Raw genomic sequence first — 23,141 nt, 5'->3', positions numbered from 1 at the left:
TAATGAAAGAAACATAGTTCAGAATAATAGCTGCGTATACCTTTTGTAGAATAGAATATCAAAGATTAAAAAATATTTATATACCCAGTGCTGGTAATATGCAATTAAATGACATTTTCATACACAGTACTATTCATTGGTACCTAATTTGATTTAGCCCTTTTAGAGAATACCTCATTTATCTCTTAAAATATTTATTCTCTTAAAATATCTTAAAATATTTATTCTCTTAACTCCACAATTCCGTTCCTGGAATTCTCACCTAAGGAAAGGTTCAGTATGAAAAAAGTCTTTAGGCACAAAGATATGCACTGAAGTGTTTTATTTATACTACTATTGATAACAGTGGCAGCACATGGAAACAGCCTAGTGATCTAAGTGCAGGGGAATTGCTAAATAGATTATGGTCTGTCAACCCAGTGGAATATCTTTAATCTATCAAAATACTATACTTAAAGGGTATGTGGAAAACATGAAAGAAATTCTATGGCATAATGTTACAGTGAAAAAGGAAGATAAAACAGTTTATGTAATATTATAAAACTTACACATAATAAAAAGATTAGAAAGAAATTTACTCTGTTAGTAATGTTTGTGATTGGCCGATAAACCCAATAAGAATTTTCTTTTTTAAATGTTGTATTAGCTCTGACGTGGGGGAAATTCTAATTTTAAAAAAATTGCAAAAACAAAACCCATTCTGGTTCTGGTTGATTCGAGATTTAGCAAAGAAATGATAATGAAATGATAAAAATTACTAGCATACATATTTCTTAAAAGAGAAACCTTTCCAATGTAAAAGAACTTAATAGAAAGGAAGAAAGAGGAGTGGGGAGCTGTGCTTTATGAATTAATGTAGCAAATGCTTGATAACAGGATCCAGGACTCACACTGAATTCAGATTCAAGCCTGAAGCCTGCTTTCCCTAGGTGTGACCTGGGAGAGGTTCTTCAGCTCCTCTGTGCTCCAGTTTGTTCATCTGCACAATGCACATAAAAACAGCATTGTCCTCATAGGGTTGTTGGGTGGGTTACATGGGCTCATAAAGCATGTGGCACATAGGAAGGGCTGTATATGTAAGAGGTGTTATCTACCTCATTGTTTTCATCTCCTCATCCTTATCTAAGCTCAGGAGTCACAGGTCTCTGGTGATCAGAATCCAGCTTCATGACTTACTTGCTGTGTAACCGTGAGAAAGTTTGTTTTACCTCTTTAAGCCTCAATTTTTTTATTTGTAAAGTAGGGGTAACAAAGTACCTGCTTCCTAGGGTTATTGTGAGAACTTAATGAGATCAGGTAGGTCACGTACTTAGCACAGGGCTTGACACATAGTGAGTGCTCACAGCAGAAATAGTAGGGAGGTATCAAGGGCTGACACCATGGTGGTGAATTTTGTTTTTCTTGAGTTCCGTTTTGAACCATAAGGAAACATGGAAGTGAGCTAATGGGCAGGGCAGTACAGTGAGTTAGCCAGCAATGTGGGCGTTACTGTCCAACAGAGTAAGGTAGTTGAGGATCAATGATAATCGTAATAGTTTATATGTTTATATTGCTTCATACTTTTCAAACCTCTACCTGTATATTGGCCCCTTTAATAGAACAGTTCTGTAACGTAGTGGACAGAAAGCCTGTGCTCATTACCGCTATTTACCAGTCTCCTAGTCCCTTCCCCATGTTCATGGCCTACTTCACCAACTATGTAGCCTCCTCTCCATTCTAGATCTAGCTGATCTTGATATGTGGTGTTTAGGTAGATAATATCTCCAGGACTTTGGACATAATGGAGGCCTTAGTCTTTATTTCAGTGACAACCCATCCCTGTGGCCATATCTTGGGTCCTGTTTCCCCAAGAGTTTTTCCACCTCTAAAATCTTAAACTTCAATTTTCTACCCTTGAGCCACTTTTTACATATGTAGTAATTTATAGTTTTGACTTGTTGCTGATAGGTTAATTACTCGTAACAACTTACATAAAACCGTGGATAAAAACATTTACCTAGTTAAATTTTCACTTTTGATGAGGCAAGGGGTGTAGTGCTGGTAAACTCGTAGACTGCCCAAGAGGTAATTGTACTCATGGGTGATTCATTTAATCAAAGAAATACTATCATAACACTCTTTACTCATTTTAATCTCAAATATCTATTTTCTAAAGAAAGGTTATGTATATGTTATATTAAAATTTATTGCTTTTGCAATCAGTCTGGATAACTGGAATTTGAATTTTCTGACTTAGTGGGAATAAAAATGATAATATTAGCCAGTAAGTTATACAATTACTGCAATGGTTTTTTAAAATAGTTGTTTTCAGAGGCCGAGGCGGGCAGATCATGAGGTCAGGAGATCGAGACCATCTGGCCAACATGGTGAAACCCTGTCTCTACTAAAAATACAAAAACAATTAGCCAGGCATGGTGGCACGCACCTGTAGTCCCAGCTACTCAGGAGGCTAAGGCAGGAGAATCGCTTGAACCGAGAGGCAGAGGTTGCAGTGAGCCAAGATCATGCCACTGCACTCCAGCCTGGTCAACAGCGAGACTTCGTCTCAAAAAAAAAAAAAAAAAAATTGTTATCACTCTAGAACCACTTTTTAAGATTGAATATTAACTTCATTTGTTAATGTATTTAAATAAGACTACATATTTTTCCTTCACTTTATGAGGTTTTCTTAAGTACAGGGAATAATTTTAAAGTAAATTTTTATTGAAATGTAGTGTACGTACAGAAAAGTATACAAATCATAAGTAAACATAAGAATTTTTTTTTCATGAAGAGAAAACACCTGTGTAACCAGGTGAGTCAGAGCATTACCAGCACTCCCCAAATTCCCCAAACCCTCCTTTCCTTTTAGTCACTACCACCCCCAAATACCCCCAGGTAATCACACACTATGGGACATTAAAGGCAAGTCTAATAAATGACTATTCATGTGTGTCATCATTTTTTTCTTCTTCTTTGCCAATCTTTGAATGTATTTATGTCTGTTTTTTCTCTGTTTTTAAATGTATATTACAATAACAGGTATATAGTTTTACAAGTCAAATAATAGTAAAAGGCTCATTACAAAGTATACCAATTTCCTTCTTTACCCCTCCTTACTCTTCAAAATCCTTCTCCTGAAAAAGAAACCCTTTAGCATCTCTTCTGCTATTTGCACATTTCCATATTTCATATTAATAGGTATTATATTACTGCTATTTTTAAATTAAACAAAATGAGGCATTATCTGTTGACTTCTTATAGTAAATGAGAACTGTCATACCGGCACTTCCACTACTTCTCTTTCTTATCCTAATATATTTATATTAACAATTTTGGTTAAACAAATACACTAAATGCCTATGCAAATGATATTCAAAATTAGTATTATAGGATACTATGATTATGGGGGCTTCTCTTCATTTTTTTGTGATATTAATAATCATCTTGATTTTTATGTTTTTCTCTTTCTTTTTAAGCCTCTTGTCTGAAGTCATGATCTCTCCTGCCTTCCTTGTTCTGGCTTTGGTTCTGGATTATGGTCACTCACCCTTATGATTGCCAAATCCAGTGGAATCTTCCATTCCTGATCCTTCGTAGATGTACTTTCCTTGTAACTTTCTCCTTCCTTGGTTTCCATGACATCACTTTGTTACCTTTCTGACCACTCCTTTAGTTTGATGAGTGAGTTCTCTACTTGCCCTCTTTTTTTTTTTTGGAAACAGAGTTTCACTCTTGTTATCCAGGCTGGGGTGCAGTGGTGCAATCTCAGCTCACTGCAATCTCCGCCTCCTGGGTTCAAGTGATTCTCCTGCCTCAGCCTCCCGAGTAGCTGGGATTATAGGCACCCACCACCACGCCCGGCTAATTTTTTTGTATTTTTAGTAGAGATGGGGTTTCACCATGTTGGCCAGGCTGGTCTTGAACTCCTGACCTCAGGTGATCCGCCTGCCTCTGCCTCCCAAAGTGCTGGGATTACAGGTGTGAGCCACAACGCCCAGCCTACTTGCCCTCTTCTTAAGTGTGTGGTCTTTAAGATTCTATCCTCAGCCTTATTCTTGCCCAACACAGTCTCTTTAGGCAATATCTGCCATGACCCTCAATGACTCTCGTTGTCTATTCCTCCAGTGTGGAACTCTTCTAAGCTCCAGGCCCAGCTATGTCACTGGCCATTGAACATGCAGATGGGGAGCATGAAACAAATTGGTTATTGCCCCCCCTCCTCTCTCTTCGGGTGGTATCTGCATATGAACTGGGCAGAGGCATTCAGTATCTGCCCTACCTACAGTTTCATCCCCTGTCTACCCCCCACAACAGACAGATGCTTCACCTCCCTGCCCTTCTGCAGTTCCCTTCATGCCCCTGCAAACACACACACATGCACAGAGGAGGCATACACGCACTTGACCAACTTTTTCCATCTTCAACGCCAGCACTACAGCTCTTCATTTTTATTGGCAAGAACACCAAAAGCTTTCTCTCCCCACATCGTCTCCCCAGTAGGCTAAAGTGAAGGGACAGGATGTTGAGCCAACTGTGGGATTCCAGAAGAAGCAAAGTATCACTCATTATTGTGTTTCATTTTTACATATTAGTAACTATTTTAATAGACCATCTTTTTCAAAGCATGTTAATACCTGACATGCTTATAGAATGACCACTTGAAACAAGTAGTACACATTCAGACTGTTTCTTCTGCATTGTTACTTTCAGATTTAAAACACCAATGGGATTGTAATATGAATTTCATTACTTTCAGATTTAGAAGTACACATGTGGGATTGTAATGTGAATTTACAGACAGAGATAATGTACCTTGTCCAAACAAGAAAAAAAAAAGTACAACTGAATTTTCTGTCTTCTTTTATCACTATAGATAATTAGGACCATGAGTCTGAGTTCACATTCCTAAAAGTATCCACGTTCCAGAGGAGCTCCTACTCCTCAGCCACATCTCATACACAGATCAGAATGTTCTAGGAAGAGACAGCAAGATCTCACACTGGTTGCATTTCTCTTAGCTACACTTTCCAGCACAAGCATTTATTGAGTCAGGGCAATTGCCATATGCCAGGCAGTATATTAAACACTGGTGATATAAAATGATAAAATGCCATCCTCTCCCCACAGTTCACGGTAAAAATAAAGATGCGGGCAGCTGTCTCTTGGAGGCTTGCTTCTCGAAGTGTGCTGTACAGACCGTCAACATCAGCATCACCCGGGAGCTTACTGGAAATGCAGAATCTTGGTCCAAGATGGATCAGCATTTTTATCCAGGATTCTACATTTCTAACAAGCTCTGATGCCAGTGCTGTCAGTCCATGGACTGCGCTGACTAGCATGGTGTTACAGTACTTTCCTCAAGCTGGTTCTTTTGCTGTCCCACCATCAAAGGACTGGAAGATTGAGGTTGTGTTTTCTGTGCCTTCAGATACACAGCCTAATGTAGATATGATAGATGTGCCTTTTTATAATATAACCTGCTGCAGGATGCAGTTTAATCCATCTGTCAGCATTCAAAGCATCTGGGATAGAATGTGTAAAGACTTACTGATGATAATAAGATAGCCAAGAAGTTAGGCTGGGCGCGGTGGCTCACGCCTGTAATCCCAGCACTTTGAGAGGCCAAGGCGGGCAGGTCACGAGGTCAGGAGTTCAAGACCAGCCTGGCCAACATAGTGAAATCCCGTCTCTACTAAAAATACAAAAATTAGTCAGGCATGGTGGTACACACCTGTAGTCCCAGCTGCTTGGGAGATTGAGGCAGGAGAATCACTTGAGCCCGGGAAGCGGAGGTTGTGGTAAGCCGAGATCGCACCACTGCACTCCAGCCTGGGCAATAGAGCAAGACTCCGTCTCAAAAAAAAAAAAAAAAAAATGGTGAGCCAACTTGAGGTAGTTGGAAAAAGAGATACTTACTAGATATTTCGCATGCCTAATGCACATGTATTAGCAGTTTGTCATTTAGTAATTGGGAGGGGCTAAGGACCTCTTTAAGCAGAGTTAGAAAGGTTATTATAGCAGCCCAGATTGAAGTTAATGAGGCCTAAACTAAGGTAGGAGAAGCTGTATTTAGGATTGTTTTCAATGTTGTTCTATTTAGGACAACAGCTATTTCACTGGCCATTGAACATGCAGATGGGGAGCGTGAAACAAAATGTTGAAAACCAAATCAAATCAACATTAGGAATGCTGAAAATCAAATTAGTAGTTGTGGCAGAAGTGCGAGAGAATCTAGGTTGATGCTCAGGTTATTGGCTCTGGGTACTGTATGGATAGGCTCACCTGGAGATTCCAGGAAGAAGAGCGATTTGAGATCTGTGTTTCATCTTGGATAGATGGAGAGGGATGTCGGTATGACCTGTGTGGTAGGTATTGAGGTGCACAGTCCTGGAGCTCCAGAGGGGAATCTGGCTGGAGTTGCATAGACACTAGTGAAACCTCCAGTCACTCAGAGAGAATGTTCCAGGTGAGAAGAGCCAAGCACCAAACATGGGGCCCTTTGAATGAAAGAACCCTCTCCAGAAGCTTTTGAAGGGACATCCAGAGAGGTAGTCAGCATGAGATCCTAGAGAGTGCTTCAAGATTGAATTTTATTTTGTTTTTCAAAAGCTTAAAGGTGATACTCTTAACAAATTTCATAAGGTTTTTCATTGTCATTGTCTTTGATGATGGTGAGGTAGCTCTTTGTTTTTGTTATTTTTTGTTGGTTTCTAGCTTACCAGTTTCTCCTGTTCGTTTTTAAGGTCCTTAAAATTCTAGTCAGGGCAGTGATTGATGGGATGACTGATCGAAGTGGAGATGTCACAACTGGCCTCAAAGGAAAGCTGCAGGAGTTATTTGGCAGAGTGACTTCAAGAGTGACAAATGATGGCGAAATCTGGAGGCTGTATGCTCAAGTATATGGAAATGGGCAGAGTGAAAAGCCTGATGAAAATGAAAAGGCAAGTCCTTCGTTCCTCCTGAGTCCTTACCTTTCATTTGAACATATCTGTAGTAGATCTACTTTTTTGATGGGTGGAGGAAGAGTTTAAGAATCTGAAAGATAAGATTAGTATGCCTGAGTTCAGTTCTGATTCAGAGTTTTTAACCTACATACTTCAAATTGTGGGCTGTAACATTCATCTTTTTATTTTCCATGAAGTTTTCTTACATGGTTCTCTGTTTCCTCCTAAAGGGCCTCCTGAAATGGCCACCGCTACTAAATCTGCAGCCAAGAGTTGGCTTTTGTTATTTACTCTACACCCCTTTCTGCAGGCACGTTGCTAAAGACTACAGTAGATGGGTACAAGGACAGAAGGAGTGTTTAGATCCGAGGTGGGGACTAGGAAAGGAAAAAGAGAAAAAGGAACAAGATAAGGATATTGGAAGAGAACTTTTAAGTCAAAACGTATACTTTTACAAAGGTTACCCTGCCCTTTCTCACAAGTGTGATAGAACACAAGTTCCACTCAAGTTATGCCTTTAGCTTCTTATCTTAGAACTTAAAGGAGCCTGCAGAGTTTCCAAGGTTGGAATAATTGTTTTATGTTTCTTTTCAAAACACCCACAACAAATCAAGTGTACTCCTTGCGTGGGTTTGGAATTAGCCACGGCACAGCTAATCTGTGGGATTCTTAGCCATTCTCTCCTCCCTCAGTCCACACAGCTGGCTTGCACTGTGGCCTTGTCAGCCCAGAGAACACGTATCACCTGCACACATGCACACTCCTACTTTCATGTCCTTCCATTTCTCCTTGAATTATGGACTTTCTTGCATATATGGAATTAACAGTATCCAGAATTCTCTGATCTGTGACTTCTCCCTCAAGGATTTGAAAGAGGGTGCTTTAAACATCTGTGAGATTACATATATCTACCAGCAAGTTCATTGTTTTAACCAAGTTCATGCCTCATTCTCCAAACAGATTTTTTAAACTGATGGCTACAAATGCTGAGAAAATCTGTACATTTACAGATTTCCAAACCTGGCCTTTGTATTTTTCTGGTTACAGGGAAGTGTCTCAATCCAGGTACATCCATTTGCTTGCCATGGCTTCTTGCCGTTGGGTGTGCATTTCTACCCCTTCTTTGATGAGAGTATTAGACGCTGTGCTGTACAACACAGATGCTGCTTTTTCACGTTGGAATTAGTTCCATATGACTTCCAGGAAACAGAGTTTGAAATGTGAATTCTACTTATTATACTGAATGTTGTTCTTTCTCTTTCCTCAGGCATTCCAGTGCCTCTCAAAGGCATGCAGGTGTGACACCCAGTCCAATTGTTGGGAGAAAGATATTACATCATTTAAGGAAGTTGTTCAAAGAGCCTTAGGACTTGCACATGGTATTTGATGTAACATTTGATATCCATGGAATGTTTTGACTTATTTTCTACTAAAAAAAAAGAGTGTTGGTCAAAAGTTAAGTTCCATTATAAATAATATCAAATTATTTCATTATATTGACTTTTTTTTTTTAATTCAGCAAACATTCATAGACCACCTACTATGTAATAGGCATTTTGGAATAATAAGAAGAAACAGGATGGAGGCTTATATTCTGCTGGAATAAGTAACAGAAATTAGAAACTTTTTTACAGATGTGAAACACCTTTACAACTTTATATAACCTTCATTCCACACTGAGTCTCTTTGTGTTGATTACATAGCATTAAGGAAATCTGTTAACTTTAACTTGACTCACACATAGATCTCTGGAGTACATAGCAATATGCAAAGAGCTATAGCATATACAAAAGAAATATAAAATATAAGCCTTACCTTTGGGGAACAGTAGAGGATATTGTTTGAGGAGAGGTTTAACCTTACATATAAAATTATGTGCCTGCTGGGTAAATATAGTCCAAATAAGTATAGCTTTCAATTATTAATTTTTAAAAATGTCAGTTAAATTTGGTAATGCATTTTTATATTTATATTTGAATATGGGTGTGTGATGCAGTCCCAATAAAATAATGATGCCCCCAATGTTAAGAACTGAATCATAAGGACCTTAAACCAATCCTAAAGTTCTCCTCCTACTTCCCTGCCCAACTAACCTCCTTGCTGCCACCAATGATTACAACAAATAGGGAGCAAACAGGGAAGAATGCTCTACCACATGCTTGCTAGTTGACCTTGGGTAAATAATTTAACTTCTCTGAGCCTTACTTTGCTCATCAGTAAAATGGGATAATACCTTCCCATGAAGAATAAATGAAAACATTCAAACACTTAGCAGTATTTCACACGTGGTTTAGATGTTGATACCCTACCCTGTCACCACCACCCTCTTCCTTCCAAAATAGAGGACTTGAGCTGTAGATGATAAGGGACTCAAAATAAAAAGAGAAAAATTAAGCATAAAGATAAAGTTTGGCTTGCTTATAAAGAAGGCACAGAACTTTCAAACAATTTAGAAATTAGCTTGGTAGTTGAAAATTCTACTTTTGACCTTTGATATGTTTGACCTAAAGGATATAAATACCTAATTTCTGGGTCACCTAGCTTTTGGCAGAGAAGGTAGAAGTACTGAGCTCTATATAGCTGAAAGTCAATGTAGAAAAGTTTGGGGTAATTGCTAATAGAGCGTAGAAGGATGTTTTGGGGGTGGTTAGAATTCATGTGGGTGGGCTTAGATGGGATCCAGTCCTTATGCTTTTGGTCGTTGTGGATATAGTATGATATTTGGGGAAAGCCACACCGATGTATTAGGTACATAATTAGCAGGGTGGGATTTACTTTGAAAAATTTATCTTATCTACTTCAACTTGCCAACTCTAAGCATTTATATGAACTGCTGGTCTGTAAGAGTCAAAGCCACGATATTTTCTGTACTCACCAAGTAATGGTATTAAACCTGTCAAAGAGAAATATGCAGGTTAAAGAGATACTCTAGGAAAAATATTTTGCATCTTAAAGTTGGATTTAAACTATTATTGGCATCATTTTCTTCATCAGGGCAATACTTGGAGAAAAACAAGTGTCCATTCTTTTAAGTTCTCCTTTGACATCATTGAATTATGTGTTCATGCTCCTACAGCATTTTAAGCATATTTGAGTGGATGCCCAGCTTTAGTTTCTAATGGTATTTTAGATTTACAAAGATAAATCTTAACCGTTTCCTTGTTAACTTTCGTACATCAGGGCTCAAAGAATAAGCTGGGTTTCTCTGTGTGTGAATCTCTTCAAAACATTGTTCTTCCACCTCACCCAATTATAGAAAGAAAATACAGTCAAGCATCCCATGGCAGCATTTTGGTCACCAGTGGACCCACATATATGACCGTGGCCCCATAATATAAAACCATATTTTTACTGTACCTTCCCAATGTTTAGATAGACAGATACTTACCATTGTGTTCTGATTGCCTGCAGTGTTCAGTACAGTCACATGCTGTACAGGATTGTAGCCTAGGAGTAGTAGGCTGTATACCATGTAGCCTGAGTGCATAGTAGGCTATACCACCTAGGTTTGTGTAAGTACACCCTATGTTGTTCTCACAACAACAAAATTGCCTAACCACATATTTCTTACACTGTATCCCCATCATTAAAGTGATGCATGACTGCATAACATTTTTAAAAATCTCCACATGGTTTACTCCTTGGGTTGCTATCGTTAAGGCCATGCACTTCAGAAAGCTTGATAAGATATTGCAATCTTGATATAGTATTTGAGGCGTCCCTATAACAGTGTCGTCATTGTGTGCTCATTTGTATTGTCTGGAAGGTATACATTTATAGTTTCTGCTATTTTATTTTATGGGAAAGGGTGGGCTAAAGTGTTTTAGCTCTTTGCCATCCAAGAGTTTTTAAAATAAGAGTTAATGCATTTGAACTGCAGTCTACAGAGGAGGCGCTGCTGCTTCAGATTTTCTGATGATTTGAAACAGCAAGTTATTTCTCTCTGGCTGTCTCTCTCTGTCTCAATCTATAATGCCTTTTGGAAATGGGATTGAGTAGGAAAACTAATAGAGTATATCTGTCTTTTTGCTTTACTTTTGTTTTTGTCAGAATACAAATAAGGGATTAAAAAAAGAAATACAGCAGTTTCTGATCTAAACTGCTAGGTACTAAACAGCTCAAATACCACTGGCATGGTGGTTACAACTTTCCTCTACTAAGAAAAACAGACTAATAATCCTGACTACCTCTGGGCTAACTCAGCTTTTTGAAAATGGGCTTAACATTGCTAATTACTATGCATCCTTTCATCTTTTAATGAGAAATGTCAAAGTCTAATTATTATTCCTCATTATTACTCTGAAATAGGAATGTCAAACCTAGTTCTTGCTGGCCTTGGAAGATATTATTAATTAATGACAGAACTCTGTTTTGCCAGGCATAGGCAGCCTCTACCGATTGATTAGTGTTTGCATGCAAAAATAAATCTTTTGGGCTGGGTATGGTGTCTCATGCCTGTAATTAGGAGGCCGAGATGGGTGGATCACTTGAGCCTAGGAGTTCAAGATCAGCCAGAGCAACATAGTGAGACCTCATCTTTACCAAAAAATTTAAAAAAATAAAACATTAGCTGGTTGTGGTGGCATGCACCTGTGGTCCAGCTACTTGAGAGGCTAAGGTAGGAGAATCACTTGAATCCTGGAGGTTGAGGCTGCAGTGAGCCATGATTGTGTCACTGCACTCCAGCCTGGGTGACAGAGCAAGACCTTGTCTCAAAAAAAAAAAAAAAAAAAAAAAAAAGATTTTCTATCCTTGGTCTACAATCTAGAGTATGAAGTAGACTTTAATCCTTGTGCTGTTTAGTGTCATGTTAAAATAGTATCTGGTTATCAGTCTGTTTAAATTTAGTGAGCATAATTTAGGGAACAAAACCAAGAACAAGTCAGTGGGGAAATATTGGGCATTATGTTTGTACAAAGCTCTTTACTTGTTCTCGTAAAGCATTAATAGCCAGGCCTTCTACCAGGAAGGAGGACGCCTTCTTCGTAATTTCAGGTTTTGGTCAAATGGGTTCCACAGAATGCTGCGAGCAGAGTTGTGAGTCACTCTTCCCCATTCCCTGCTGATGCCAAGCCTTGCTCAGGAACTCAAGAACCTGGCTGCGGTCACGTTCTCTAAATGAAGACACATAGGTTGTTGTCAGTGCTTCCTGAATGGTGCTTCAAACCCTGATTATGAAAATGCAGTAAGAATTGAGCCATACAGATCTGGCACGTCACTTCCTTGGGCTTGTGTCATCAGCAGTTGTGAAGTCCCCATTGGGGACTTGGTAGCATGGAAAGCCACACAAAGATGTGCTGCATCTGTTTTTGTCTGTGTGGGTACTTTGTTTTCAATAATATTTTGTCTCCTCGCCTAATTTTATTTGTCTATGCACATGCGTGCGTGTGTGTGCTCAAATGCATGCATGTATAGGTGTTTAGGGTCTCTCCCCAGTGATCCATAACTCACCAAAAATCACCTGTTTTTCTCAAAATTCCCTGGAGCTGTAAATGATCATTCTTAAAGGAGGATAGAGAAAGGCCGCGTTCTGTGGCTCACACCTGTAATCTCAGTGCTTTGGGAGGCTGCAGCAGGAGGCTCGCCTAAGGCCAGTAGTTCAAGGCTGCATGCCACACCTCCAGCCTGAGCAACAGGGTGAGACGCTGTATCTTTAAAAAAAAAAAAAAAAAGAAGAAGGATAAAGGGAAAAAGCTATGTACACAATTTTTCTTTTTCAAAAATAAAAACTTTCCAGGTAGAAGTGTTTCTAAAGTCTGTTACTATGAAATTCTAATTAAATAATTGGCTTTTGTCCCTGTGAATTATTATTAACACTTTTTAATGGATGTTTCTCTCCATATTTATCTTCCAGTGGCCATAAAATGCAGTAAAAACAAATCCAGTCCCCAAGAAGCTGTACAAATGCTTTCTTCAGTTAGACTCAATTTACGGGGCTTGTTATCTAAAGCAAAGGTGAGAGTGACTTGTGAATTAATTGGAATTGTCATATAGAAAAAGGTCATTAGTATCAGCTTATTGCTGTTAAATCTTCTTTTACATCAGTGATAATTTTAGGCGCATGTTATATTTTGTATAGCAGCCCCCTCGTGGTTGATTGTGTTAGTGAGGATACTGTTGGCCCAATGGCTACACCACTCTAAATGTGTGTGACTTAAAATTGGCCGGGTGCAGTGGCTCATGCCTGTAATCCCAGCACTTTGGGAGGCCAATGCAGGCAGGTCATTTGAGGTCGGGAGTTTGAGACCAGCCTGGCCAACGTGGTGAAACTCCATCTCTACTGAAAAATACAGAAATTAGCTGGGCGTGGTGGTGGGTGCCTGTAATCCCAGCCACTCGGGAGGCTGAGGCAGGAGAATCGCTCGAACCCGGGAGGCAGAGGTTGCAGTGAGCCGAAATTGCGCCATTGCACTTCAGCCTGGGTGACAAAGTGAGATACCGTCTCCAAAAAAAAAAAAAGTCTTTGAAATTAATGTTCACAATTAGCCCTTAATGCTTTCCTTAAATTAAATTAAAACAATGCTCTTGTATTTATTGTCATTTTCCCCCAAAGTGTGGCATATATGCCACTGGTAAACTTCTGGTTTAAATATATATTCGTTTCAGTACATATTAGAAAAAAGTAGACTAGCTCATCAAGCCTATAATTTCATGAATATTATTGCTTATTTTGTATTTCAAGTAGCAATGTAATGTTTCCTTTTAAAAAGACTCTTAAGTAAAAAAAAAAATTGACAAATAAAAATACTAAGTAGGTGGTATATGGATTTGAGCAAAATTGTTAAGGTAGATGGTGATTGAGGTTTGACAACTGAAATGTGCCATTAGTTCACAACAACTAACTTGTGGACCAGTGCTGGGCCAGAGAGGCCTAAGAATCACTCAGGGAGTTTTATCGAAAACTGGATTGATTCCTGGGCTCTATCTGTGACCTATGTAGATTCAGGTCTGGGTTGGACCTAGGAGATCTGTTGAATTTCCTGTGTGATTTTACTGTGCAGCCAGATTTGGATTATACCTCTGGAAGCAAAATTTGGACAAATATAACTTCTAGCACAATTTACCACTTACTTTTCTAGCCTTTACTTGCTTTCACTATTGCATATTGGGTTGCAAAGTAATTTTGACTTACTTCTGAGAGTAAGTCTCTGGTACACGGAGGCCACTTCTGAATACCTTTTTACTCTGTAACTGCCTTTCCAGAGTTTTTTTTTTTTTTTTCTTATTAATAGTTTGATCTTTTCAGATCAAGGCATCATTTTTGCCTCTTTAATTAACTTACTCAATTTTCCTATTTATCTACATGACTCAGGAGAGCTATATTTCCTCCTAGCTTGGCAGCACAACTTCAGAATTGTCTCTCTCAGAAATCTGTAAGAGCTCCCTCAAAGTCACAAAGGCAGGGTTTTTTCCTGTGACTTTCCTTCCCAATGTGAGAGCTTTGTTTCCTACTTTTCGATTTTATCACCAACCCATCCACACTAGTTTACTTCTTCAGGGTGTGCTGTGGCTTCCTTTTGTCTATGCAAAGCTTTTTCTTATGAATTACTACTTTATATAAATCTATACTTACATGACTTGAATAGTACTGTCTGTTCAGGTACTGCACACCTTTCCATATTATGGTAGAGTCCCAGATAATGAAAATGTGGCCCCAGAACATCATCTGTGTTTAGATTTTTGTTCTCATTAGATGCCAACTGGATTATCCAAAAATGGGAAAAATTACCTCTCAGTGCCTCCTCTGAAGCATATTTTACATATATTTGGTAGTCTCTGGTTTCATAGATCTTATACCTTTTCTATTTAATGAATTAGGTTTGTCATACTGAAATGCATTCCAAAAAAGTCACTTTTTTAGAATACTTTAAAAAGTGAAAATGAATTAAGATTGAAAATGAATGAGGGTAACTATGTTAAATTGCTTGCAGCCTATGTTAAATAGGCTTACTTGAATGAATCTCAGGTCTTTTCTTGCCAGGCCAGGGACTTCATGGAAATAAGCTCCTAGTACCTAGAGACTCACCTAACAAATCATCCAGCCCATGCTCTCCCAGGACAGAGTGACTCCCCTGCCCATTTGCACCCTGTCCTTATACAGGTTTGCTGACAAGAGTGGCATGAAGGGGCTGTTCATGAGAATGCTGGAGAGCCTGGACACAGAACAGAGTCTCAGCAAATTACTCATTTTTTTTCTAAACCTCAGTTTCTCTGTGCTTCCTCCTTACCCCACAGGGAAGTGATGCAGATTGATTATGATTTACAAGCACTGTAATTCTTAGTTTAAAAACACACACACACAAAACTAAAAAAAAAAAACAAAAAAAGTATGTGAGGCTAGATTCTTTTCCTAAAAGGTGTCTTCTCTACTGATGACATTGGAGCAGTTCCTACTGCATTTTGTTATGAAATGCTGTACAAATCATATAATCAAATCCAATGAAACAGATATTTGGCAAGCTACGTAAATGATATTTCTGAATAAAACATAAACACAGTTGCATGTACACATGTGCTCACGTGTGCACACACACGCATACAATGGGTCATAAAATCCTGAAGCTGATTTTCTTGGGGGCCTGTGTTGGCTCAGCAGGCAGTTCCTGGAGAGGCATTTCCAAGTGTTTTCAGCTATGGTGGCATTATTGAAATATGTTGCATTAAACCTCCCAAGGCAATTCCTTTTTCAGGGAGAGGACACAGTTATTTTTATTTTGCTGGACTTTTTTGCTAGGATAATCTTTGTGGTCTCTGAGGCCTAAGCCAAATCAATGTTCAAATAAGTAGCATAGACGGTATGATTTATATGAATTTGAATATAGAACATATTTGTTTTGCTGCATACACAATAAATAAACTCATTTTGTTTGGTTGAATTATGCCTGTTCATCCAAAAACCATCCTATAACATTGAAATGAATAACCAGAATTTAGGCAAATGCTTTGAAGAGCAGAGCTGATTTGAATTTATAAGTTCACGCATGTTATTTTGATTCACCCTTTAATTGCAGCTTGTACATTTCTAGAGGCTAGTGAACAGAAAAAATGCTACCATTGCTATTATAATTATATAGTATTATTATGCAAAAGGTTTTTTAACTGCATCCTCTGTATCTATTTTATTTTAAAGAAATTTTTATTGTTTTAATACTTCTGCTTTGTTTTTTATATTACAGCAACTTTTTACAGATGTGGCCACTGGAGAAATGTCCAGGGAATTAGCTGATGACATAACAGCCATGGACACCTTAGTGCTAGAGCTCCAAGACCTAAGCAACCAGTTTCGAAATCAGTATTGATTCTGCTGGAAGCAGATTCTGGAAAAGGTGTTTTCACCTTCTGGTAAAAGATACATCTGTATATCTGAAATGCAAGATACTGATTTTTAAAATAAATTTGTTTTATGACTTAACATTCTTGGTTTTGTGATGTTCTCAATTTTATATGCTTTCTGAAGTACATTGAATTTTTAAAATTCCCTATTTCTTTAGGTCTAATTACAGTTGAATTCAGTATTTTTATAATTCTTGAGGTATTTTGGCACAAAGAGCAAATAAATTCATTTTGTTTTAAATATAGGGTTTATTCTCTTTCAGCCTAACATTAATTGGATCATACTTTGGAAAACCTTAGTCTAAACAGGTGAAAATCACATACTACAAGTTTGTGAAATCATTAGATTGACTGCTTTATTGTTCAAAAGTGATAAAAGAGTGGATTTGGAGGTAGAAACATTTATGGTTCTTGAGATTTTGTGCTTGTTTCAGAAAGATACAGACTTGGTGAAACTGGAAATGTGAGCATGGTTTAACTTCTAAATCAAGAAAATGCAAGAAAAAAATGGCATAACCTAAATTTTTACTTAGTTACTAGGAACTAGGCTGTTGCCCCTTCATTATGTATACTACCGGCCCCAAAGATGGTTGTTTAATTAGGGTACTATGGGTGAAGACAGCTATTAATGGTGCCATATTACAGAAATGCCAAAGTGAAATGCTTTCTATGGAACCAAATATTGAAGGCAGCAGCTGAGCTTAATAATCTTAGCACAAAAGTCATAGTGAGGAATTCTAAGTCCTGGCTTGCGTTGCTAAATTTTGGGTCCCATGTATAAATCACTTGGCCCTTTTTTCTTTTTCCATGTTGTTATATATAAGATGTAAATTATTTCTACTCGTAGCTTCCTTGTGAGTTTCAACTGCCTTTGGAAACTTAATTCATAATCCATTAAGTATTCTGACCATATAAAAACAGTCTTTAAAAAACTCTTTCATTAATGAATTTTAGTTATGAATGCTTACCAGTGCTCAATGCTCTCATTTCTTAACCACCTGCTTCTTTTCTATTAGCATATTAGCCTTAAAAAAAAAAGTGGGCCTATGGCCCAAAGCAGTTTCTCTTATAGCAGAGACAATACCTGTGAGAAAGACCAATACAATGAGTTAACATTAAGGGTCTACTTATTAAACCTTTTCTAGAAGTCATTGAGGAACAGATGGGTGAATGGATGGGTGGATGCTTGAATGGGTGGATGGAACAAGGTTTTAAGATTAATTTTTATTAGTATCAAGCTGTGAACCCTAATAGAAAATGGACAGAAAATAAATACTGAAAAGGACAATCATTTCAGCAATCAAGTAGAAGACTGAAGTAGAACATCAAAGTTGTAGAAGTGTTTGGTCTTCAGTTTGCTTTCTTTGGGTTCAAGGTAGAAAGGCATCAGTGATTGTGAGAAGTCACAAAGCAAGTCACAGAAGAGCTATCTCCTCGCAGTCGCGTTCTCCAATGCTGTGCTGGACAAAGTCTGTGCCCTCTTTTATCTTGGAGTGATCTCACAAAAGCAAGAGCTAGTAGATGTTTTCCTTTCTTTAAAGGCATAGATCTATTAGGTTTTTTTTTTTTTTTTAAATCTTACTGATGTGAGTGTTTAAGATAATTGAAGAAAATGTGTGGGGAGGTAAAGTAGGGAAAGCTTGGGGTTTTCTAATTAAAGCCTCATCTCTACTAGCTAACATTTAATATTTAATTTAGCTACTTGGTTTTTACATCTGACAGATGAGTATGGTGATAATAGCACTTTCCAACAAGTTGTTCCTCTCTCTCAAAACGTTTTCACCTAACCTCAGAGTTAGTGATACAGAATCTGTATGTACTCTAGCCTGGGTGACAGAGCAAGAACCTGTTTCAAAAAACAAAATGGAAAAAACCTTAAAACAATGCTGTATTATTTATTATACGGTCTTTGGTGCTTTGTGTTGATATATTATGGTTAAATACTTGTGTTTCCAAATGCCTTACGTTCTATAAGTTTCACTTTGGTTTCCTAATATTAACACTTTTGCTTTCAGAATTATTCTTTTGCTTTTTCGATTAGAAAAATAGAGAAGATATGATCCTCTAATCTTACTGCCTTCCCAGATTGTGAATAATAATTATAATAGCTACAAGTTACTGAGTTCTCACTATGTACCAGGCACTTCACATAGCATCATCTTTGACCATCAAAAGAGCCCTGCTAGGTCTGTTCGTGATATCACTAGAAAACTAAGGGTCACAAACTCTAGAAAGAGAAAGAGCCAGGATTTGAAGACGGCTAAAGCCTGCATTGTTTCTGCTTGTGCGAAGCTTCCAGTTGACCGCTGATTTCAATCTTCTCTTTCTAACAATGGGATCTGGAAAGTTTGCCTGGCATCATTTATAAAGTTCTCCAAGAGAAATTCTGTGAGGTCTCTGTTAATAATAGCCTGTGGTTTGTTAAGGTGATTTACTCTTGGCTGGGTGTGGTGGCTCACGCCTGTAATCCCAGCACTTTGGGAGGCCAAGGCGGGTGAATCACCTGAGGTCAGGAGTTCGAGGCCAGCTGACCAACATGGTGAAACCCTGTCTCTACTAAAAATGCAAAAAAATTAGCCGGGCGTGGTGGCGGGTGCCTGTAATCCCAGCTACTCAGGAGGCTGAGGCAGGAGAATCACTTGAACCCGGGAGGCAGCGGTTGCAGTGAGCTGAGAATGTGCCACTGCACTCCAGTCTGGACAACAAGAACAGAACTCCGTTTCAAAAAATATATATATTATTTACTCTTTTTAAATAAAATTTTAATAAATTCCTCACTAGCTTTTCCCCAGAGGTAGCATAATAAGCATAGTAAATGGGGCCCCTAACTGCAAAAGAGAGAAGATAGACTTCAGTGGAATACCTAAATGCAAACTCAAGAAGCTTGCAGAGCTGGTACTGAGACTGGAAGGCAGAGCAGTGGCCGTGTGTTGAGAGGTGGGAGCAGGTGGAACTCAGAGCTCAGATTCCCAGAGTGGACGCTGAGGTCCCCATTTATGGGTGAAAGGCTTGGACCCACCTTGGATGGAGCCTTAGCACAGATGAGGACCACAGCCATTGAAAGCATCGACTTGTTTGACTGTGTATCAAGACTATTCTTATGCTGTACTTGTTTCTCTTGGGCATGCCATTAGTGTGGTATTCATAAGCAGAAATGTAAAAAAGAAATGACAAGAAGTATGTGTAGTAAATCCACCTACTTTCTAGACTTAGTTCAAAGATTATGACCTAAGCAGAGGTCTGGTTCGTTTAGGCTTTGTGAACATTTGTCCAAATTATAGTAGGTTTACTAGCTAAAAACCCTGGGTGAGTCTGATGAAAAGTATTTCTTTTTTTCCATTGCTGTTTTTGTAACATCCACATCAATCAAAATTGCTGTTTAGATAAGGTAACTCTACTTTACTGGCCAAGAGTGAGGAATAAAATCTGTTAAGTGGATGCAACACACTTCCTTTCTGCCTGTTCATTCAACAGGCCCTATAGTGAAATGGCAAAGAGCCTTTATTCAAATGGTGGATGCCATGCTGTGGTAATACAGATGGATTTTTCACAACATGCAGAAGTGCTTATAAATAGATACGTTTCAATCAACAAGTAGCTTATTCAGGCATGTGCTCAAATATAGTAGCTGCATTCATTAGACAGACATTTCCACTAATCCCAAGACTATACTAATAAAAGAGTAATCCCTTATGGGCTAAAGGTGGTGCTGGTTTGCTTTTAACTCTTAGAGTCCTTCACACACCAAGGCCTAATAATAATTGTAGCTGTATTGGGTTTTCACCAAGTGAACTTAACCCATTTATGCCGGAGGTTGCAATTTTTAAAATGTTTGCAATCACAGCTTGGTGATGATCTTGAGCAGTAGAATATAAATAATTCTCACACGCTTAGCGTTCCGATAATGGAACACTAAGCATGAATGGGTTAAAAGCTGAGCTTATCTTGGAATTTTTCTATTCTTGTTTTTTAAATTGCAGGAGCTTAGTGAAGAAAGAGGTGCTTTTTACTCTAGATATGTAGCTTGCAGCAAAGCCAATTCAAAAATCAATTTGTGTGTGTGTGTGTGTCTGTGTATGTTTTCTCAATACTTTATCATAAAGCATTTCTCTCTTTCACCTTGGTTAACAGAAGTGTTCGCTTGAGCACATTGTTTTGTTCTTTGATGTTAGGATAAATAACAAGTTAATGATCAATTTTGAGAGCATTTACAAGCTCTCACTATAGTGGTTTGCCTTTTTACCTGGACTTTTTCCCTTTCAATAGCTCTTGACTCCTCCTGTGTTACTCAGAGCTAGCTGTAATCGTTTGCTTAGCACAATACCAAAATTTTTCCCTTGCCAGTGATGTCAAATCTGCCTTCCTTTTTATTATTCTGACTTATAAACTGCAGTGACCTCTGAGTCAACTTCACCATCTCCTGGCCCTGTGCCAACATTGTGATCTGTGAAAAGAGAGTCCTGCCAAGGGCTACGAGGCAAACTGGTATTATTAAAGTGGTCTTCTGAACAGTAAGTATCAGCCATTTTCTAATCTTTTGTGATGTTATTGCCAGAAAGGGGGAGGGGCAGGTAAATCATGTTAATGTTAAGGATCTAACCCATGCATTGCTAACCTTTTCCAGATTGGGGGCTCAGATGCACATCAGTGTCTGTAGGCACACAGAAATTATTGCACAGCACTGTTCACAGACAGACGTGCTTCTTGAAGACTCTATTACTGTGAGTCTCGAAGAAGTTTCTTAATTTCTGAGCCTCAGTTCCCTTATCTGTAGCCTGTTAGGGATCCATATTGTACAGGGGTGTTATATACAAGACAAATTGAGAAGATGCATATAAAGTGCTTTAAAAATAAATGATATAGAAACATGATGCAAGCAAGAGTGCCTTAAAAACTGTCTGGTTATTAACACTGACAACCTTTTCTGTGCCGCACTCAGCCAGCCTGATGGCATTCGGTGCTGCTGGGCCGCACTGCCAAAATGTTCGTTAGCGTTTTCATTCTGTGGCAACCTTTTCCCCATTTCTGGGCGGCAAGTGGTGATAAGGGAAGGGATAAAGAAGAGAACATGATGGATTTTTATGAAGTAAATGAGAAAGAACCAAGTTCCCATCGTTAGGATTTCTCAGGTTGGTGTTAAGAAAAGGAAAGAAAAAGAATGATGGGGAGGAACAGGCCAAAGCAAAACAAAAAACTGATGAAACGGGGAAGTGGCTGACTAGGATGAAGTCAGAGGATTAGAAGACCTGGATGAAGTCTCAGCTTTACCACCTCCTAGCTGTGACCACACCTGATCTCCTGAACCTCTCAGCCCCAATTTCCTCAGCTATAAAAATGCAAATACCCACCCTACAGACCAGACTGAATTTATCAGATGATGTATGTGAAGTACTTTGTGAGCAACTGTGTACAATTAGTTATTGTTATGATCAAGAGAAAGGGGCATTGTGGATGGTCTATCAGTTCCCAGGGGCCTGGTGGAGTCCCTGGATAGGAGTATGCAGCAACTTGGCTCCAGTTTCTGGAATCCCATGGGGGTCATAACCCTGGGGTTTGAGAAACAATGCTGCAGAATATCTTTCAGTCTTGCCCTTCATCACTCTATTTACTGAATCAATTTGGCCTAGAGGATATCTGGTGCCAGGGTTGATAAAAGCTGTCTTGGTATTTTTACAGCTGTCTGGTCAGAAGACGTGCTTATGCCATAACAGCTCCAGCTCCTTCTCTCTCTCTCTCTTTCTCTCTCTGTCTCACACGCACACACACACACACACACACACACACATACACATGCAAACAGCACTAGAATGTGCTTTACATATGAAGTTGATTCCCCTGATCATTATCAGTAGGACATAGGGTGATTTCTTCAGATAGGTATGCCCTGATTAATGTTGACCCTCCTCCTTTAATAAATTACAGAAATATTCCATGTTTATCTACAAAAAATTAGAAAATACAAATAAGCAAGAAGAAAAAAAATCATCCAAAATCTCACCCTTGTAGAAGATATAACCCTGTTAACTTTTTTGTATTTCCTTCCAGACTATTTATTATATAAATAAATACACATATATCTGAGAGATAATGGCTTTTTGTTTGTTTTTACTTAATTAAGCTTTTCAGTAAAACACATGGAAGCAGGCCCTTTATGAACATTTGTGGAGTTCCAGGCCAGAGTAAATATAGAGGCCTGCTTACTCTATATCTAAATATTTCAAAGTTAAAAATCAAGCAAATAAATGGTTAAATAAAATTGGTTTTATTCTTTGATTGTGATAAATATTCCTTTATAATGACTTGGAAGGCCATATTTTAATTTGGAGTTCTTAAACACCTCAGAACTCAACCAGAAAGGGGAGCAGAGAGAGTCCTCTCCCTTCCCCTATCTTGCTTTGCAGGGTCCCAGGTACACATGAGACGCCGGCTACAGGTCTCAGGCATGCCTTCAGCACCCACAAACAGCTCTGCATGGCTACCACTCAGACCTGGGAGTTCACAGACCAGAGGGCACTCCACCCTCAGGAGTATGGGCGCAGAAGAGAGGCACATGCAGCCTCCAGATGCAGACTTTGGGCCTGTGGGCAGGGAATTCTTGGGGTCCCAATTACCTGAGCACAGTCTAGAAAATGGGGCTAATACAGGCTCTAGGCATGAGCAAAAAGTGTCTGGAGGAGGGAGAAACAGAAAGTCCCAAAACATAGGGCCTTGGTTTAAGGGTGGTACTGGTGGGAAAATGGTGTCAGACATATAGGAGTTGTTGGGAAGAACACCTATTCCTCTCTCCTTAATATTCCTTGAAAGAGAGAAAATTTCTGTTCCACAAGGTAGGAAGGAAAAGAATAGGAGCCTCTCTTTACTCCATATTTATTCCAAGGGAGG

The 23,141-nt window shown here is 38.7% G+C and overlaps 1 protein-coding gene across 2 annotated transcripts in view; it reads left to right on the top strand.

Annotated features, from left to right (window-relative positions):
- Nucleotides 1–16,338, top strand: part of TTC27 (tetratricopeptide repeat domain 27) — a 195,695-nt gene extending 179,357 nt beyond the window's left edge. For both annotated transcript variants that reach the window (XM_011935991.1, XM_011935992.1), the window contains exons 17-20: nucleotides 6,726–6,923; nucleotides 8,194–8,305; nucleotides 12,781–12,881; nucleotides 16,103–16,338. In XM_011935991.1, coding sequence (XP_011791381.1) covers nucleotides 6,726–6,923; nucleotides 8,194–8,305; nucleotides 12,781–12,881; nucleotides 16,103–16,225 — 534 coding nt within the window. In that variant the 3' untranslated portion in view covers nucleotides 16,226–16,338. The remainder of the gene's footprint in view (nucleotides 1–6,725; nucleotides 6,924–8,193; nucleotides 8,306–12,780; nucleotides 12,882–16,102) is intronic.
- Nucleotides 16,339–23,141: the final 6,803 nt, after the last annotated feature.

The sequence above is a fragment of the Colobus angolensis genome, unplaced genomic scaffold (assembly GCF_000951035.1).
Source record: "Colobus angolensis palliatus isolate OR3802 unplaced genomic scaffold, Cang.pa_1.0 Scaffold15, whole genome shotgun sequence".
Classification (NCBI taxonomy): domain Eukaryota; kingdom Metazoa; phylum Chordata; class Mammalia; order Primates; family Cercopithecidae; genus Colobus; species Colobus angolensis.
The sequence above is the reverse complement of the archived record's forward strand: the minus strand, read 5'-3'. Positions and strand labels throughout refer to the sequence as shown.